The following is a 4,358-nucleotide window of genomic DNA, read 5'->3' on the forward strand; positions in this document are numbered from 1 at the left end:
TAATATTCTGATTCTGCAGGGAAGACGCGGCCCGTAGGCCCGGGTATTTATTTACTCATCTCTTCGCACCGGGTGGACTCCGTTAGAACCCAGCACCTCGGGATTGCTGTGGCTCCAAATCCTTCCAGCCTCTGGACTCAGGCCCCTTCTGGGCTGGGTTTTGTTTTTGTTTTTTGTTTTTCTTGGTTGTTTTTAGGCCTGTTTTTGTTTTTAAAAAAAATCTGTTTTCCTTTTCTGGCGCAACAGGACACGTGAGTTCATCTGCCTTTCCCCACTCCAGCCCCCGGATCAACCATTTCTCCCAGGAGCCCTGAGAGGCGATGAGCAGAGCCTGGGGCCCATCTGAGCCACCCGGACAGCAGTACCTGATTCATAAGACGCGGCTGCTGCCCCAACGCCCCGCAGGCTCTGCAGACACACGTGGGCAGGGCTCCCATCTCTCAAATGGGCGGCAGCTCCGAGTGAGGACCTGCCCAGGATGCGGGGTCGGGGGGGGGCAGAGCCGTGGGAGAACCGGGTGGGGTCTGGTTCCCTGACTCCGTGCTGCCTCCTCACTTGAGGGGTCTCGGGGGGAGGAAGATGAAGCAGGGAGTCCAGTCCCCTCCCCAGAGCCCACAGGCCATGCGTGGACGAGGCTATGGGCAGAGTCTTTGGCACTGGCTTCTTCCTGAACCAACACGGGCCCCGCGCGGACGCCCGGCGTAGACAGTCCGCAGTGTCAGGCTGTGTCAGACACGTCACACACAGGCCCGTGGCCAGAGGAGCAGGGCCCGGGCAGAGGAGCAGGGCCCGGGCAGAGGAGCAGGGCCCGGGCAGCCTCTGTGCTGGCTGCAAAGGGTTTCAGAGTCCGGAGCCAGAGCCAGGAACACAGCGTGCGCCTGAGGACGGAAACCCCACTGTGGAGCTCGGAGCCCCAGACACACGAAGGAGGAAACTTTGCAAAGTCCTTCTGCCTAGTTGAGCTTTAAATGCTGCATGTGCACCATGATGGGATGGCAGAGAGGTGGACCTCAGCTCAGCAGGAGCTTCATGGAGCAGGCAATGAGAAGGATTCCGAGGTTACGACAGGGCTCATGATAAACACTGCTGTGCCCACTAGTGTGCCCGCCCTGGTGGGAGATGATGAGGGGGTGGGTCTGGTGGTAATGTTCCATTAGTGATGTCTGCCCTGGGTGTGGGATGGGAGGGTTATGGGACGGGGGTCATATATTTGCTCAGTGTTCCATTAGTGATGTCTGCCCTGCTGTGGGATGAGAGGGTGTGGCAGTGTTCCATTAGTGATGTCTGCCCTGCTGTGGGATGAGAGGGTGTGGTAATGTTCCATTAGTGATGTCTGCCCTGGGTGTGGGATGGGAGGGTTATGGGACGGGGGTCATATATTTGCTGTCCCTGGATTAGATGATCTCTCCTGTCCTTTTCAGCAATTTCTTTTCAGGATTCTGAACTAGAAAAATAAAGACGTATTTTCAAGGCTATGAACCATCAGTGGTGCTGGGCCACAGCATGACAGAGTAATAAAACCTGCAGATGACTTCCTAGATGGCAGAGCCATGGGCTCCAGGAAGGTGCCAGGAGGTGGGGTGCCTAAGTCTGCGAGGACCCTGCCCCCTGCTCCTCGCACCACCGCAAGCCTGAGGCCACTTCTCACAGGCTCATTGCCAGACGGGCTCACCCACCTGTCACACTGGCTGCCTTCCACGTTCTCTTTGCAGGGGCAGCGCCCACTGCGGGGGTCGCAGGCGCCCAGGCTGCCGGCGGGATGGCAGGTGCAGGGTCTGCCAAGGAGACAGGACGTGGGGAAAGGTGAGCGACTCCAGAGAGGAACAGCCCATCCTCCTGGGAAGGACCCTCCACTCTCCTCACTCCTGAAAGGACAGGGGGCAGACGGGCCCGCGAGCCTGCATCCCCCGTTCACTGCTCCCCCCTCGCCAAGGAAGTGACCATCCGCTCACCTGAACAGCAATCCATCTGCTGACCCACCACTCTTCCGTCCATCCATTCATCCGTCCACTCACTCATCCATCCATGCACCTTCCATCCACCCATCCATCCAGTCCAAATGCCCCGCCATGTGCCCCTGCTGGGCCGCCCACACCCACGGCGTGGCCGCCTCACCTGCAGCCTCCCTCGCTGAGCGAGTGGAATCCGGGCAGGCAGCGGTCACACTTCCAGCCCGTCACGGTGGCCTTGCAGGTGCAGGTGCCCGAGTCGTCACACTGCAGGCGCAGGGAGCCTGGGGTGGGGGTGGGGGGAAGGACACAGGGCATCAGGGGCTGGAATGGGGCGAGCCTAGTGGCTGGGGCAGCAGGGCCCACTCACCTGCCGGGTGGCAGTCACATGGCTGGCAGGGCATCCAGGGCTTCCAGCGGTAGAAGTTCTCCTGGCAGAGCTGGCAGCGCGGCCCGGCTGTGTGGTTGCGGCAGTGGAGGCAGCGCCCACCGTGGCCCGTGCTGCGGAAGAGCTGCTGGTCGAACACGCACTGCTCGGAGTGGCCGCTGCAGTTGCAAGCTGTGGGCAGGAGGTGGGGGTGTCAGCGGCCGTGGCATGTGGCAGGATGGGAGTCCGTGCCAATCAGCCTCCTTCTGTGGAATGAGCAGGCAGCTTGGGGAGGGTCATAAATGGAGTTCAGGCCCGGCTTGATCAAGGATATGGAGACCAATGGATTGATCTTCCAAAACAGGGTACTTTTATGAGCAGAGGGGGCACCATTAATAAATATCCCAAAACACAGGGCCCTCTGAGGCAATCGAGGAGGGACAGTCACCTGGTCATGAATCAGACAGGCCGCCTGGGAGTGGCAGTGTGGCTCACTCCAGGATCGCTTGTGGATCTGTGTGAACCTGGTCCCCAGTGATCATGGGGTAACTGAGAAGCAGGAAAATCCACGTCACCCTTCATTCACTCGTAGATTCATTTAAAACAACCTACGTGCTAAGGATGGGCTCTGTGATGACTCCTGTGGTGAGCAGGGCAGGGGCGGGGGAGCCATGAGCAGTATGATCCCGGCTCCCGCGCACACTGCACACTGACGGCGGCCAGATGCAGCCACCCGCGCACACCCTGCGGGGGGCGGGTGCTGGGGGCTGAGGAGGGGCCCTACAGCTGTCCTGGGGACAGTGGCAAGCCTTCTCGGAGGGAGTCACAGCTACAGGGGCATCTGAGGGGTGAGCAGGAAGGAGCTGGCTGCTGCAGGAGGGGACGGGAGGGAGGGGAGAGTCCCAGGCAGGAGGTGAGAGCAGAGATAAACTGTGGAACCAGAGAAGAAGATTCACGCAGCGTCTGTCCTGTGTAGGGCAGGGAGGAGGGTGGGGACGCTGTGCAGTGTGACAGGACAGGGAGGGGGCAGGGCCAGCCCAGAGGGCTAGAGGTCGGCTTGACCCGGAGGCTGGGCAGTGAACTCCTCCTTGGGGCGAGGGGCTGTGGGGGGTTAAGAGGGGAATGCAATCACACTTGCACTTTCAAGAGCCCCCAGGGCCGCAGGCAGGGAGAGCAGGAGGGAAGCCGGGCCAGCAGGGAAGAGGGGGCTTGGGCACCCAGGGAGGGGCGATGGGGCACTGGCTGCAGAGAAGGACACAGGTGGGCTGGAGGGATGCGGACCAGGCTGGATTTAGGGCTAAGGGGCTGCTGGGACCGGGGAGGTGGGAGGTCAGGCACGAAGCCCCCGTTTCCAGGCTGGTGACTGGGGTGACAAAGATGTGACCACAGGGGTGAGGACGTGGCCAGAGCAGCATCTGGCCTTCTGTGTCCTCACCATGGAGACGGCTCCAGGCTCGGAACAAGTGAGCCAGTCAGCACAGCTTCCTTGGCTGTGGGAGGACTCCCTGGTGGAGGCAGGCCAGCGAGGGCAGCAGGAAACCATTAGGGTCCCGGCACCCTGTCCCACGGAGTAGGCTGTGCCCGCCCTGTCCCAGCTCTAGCAGCCAGTGACCCGACCCAAGAGGACAGGGGACCCAGGGCCCAAACTCCTGCCTGCGGCGGCTAAGCCCACTGGGAGCCGGTGCTGGTGACACCTGCTACGCACCGGACAAGTGATGATCAGGGAGACAGGCTGGGGCACCAGGCTGGGAGGAAGGTGGTGGGTCCCCCCACCCACCCCGTGCGTGCACAGCCCCGTGTCCCTGGAGAAGGGCTGACAGCCCCGTCCCCTCCCCATGTGGTCCAAGCCACATCACAGGGGCGGGAACATGGCGGGCTGCCGGGGGCTGTGGGACAGGCTGGGACCAGGGTGGCCTGGCTTTCATTAGCAGCTGCGGTTGCAGCAGTTGAAACAAAGGAACAAGTTGGGGGACCTTCCCAGCCCTCCCACAACAAACACCTCCACTGGGGGGGACTTGGTCGGGGGGGGGTGCGGTGGGGGG

The 4,358-nt window shown here is 61.7% G+C and overlaps 1 protein-coding gene across 1 annotated transcript in view; it reads right to left on the minus strand.

Annotated features, from left to right (window-relative positions):
• Positions 1 to 4,358, minus strand: part of LAMC3 (laminin subunit gamma 3) — a gene marked incomplete at its 5' end in the record, with an annotated part of 65,122 nt that overhangs the window by 36,978 nt on the left and 23,786 nt on the right. The window contains 3 exon segments of the mRNA XM_015567746.1: positions 1,677 to 1,775; positions 2,116 to 2,233; positions 2,320 to 2,508. Coding sequence (XP_015423232.1) covers positions 1,677 to 1,775; positions 2,116 to 2,233; positions 2,320 to 2,508 — 406 coding nt within the window.

The sequence above is a fragment of the Myotis davidii genome, unplaced genomic scaffold (genome assembly GCF_000327345.1).
Source record: "Myotis davidii unplaced genomic scaffold, ASM32734v1 scaffold651, whole genome shotgun sequence".
NCBI lineage: Eukaryota > Metazoa > Chordata > Mammalia > Chiroptera > Vespertilionidae > Myotis > Myotis davidii.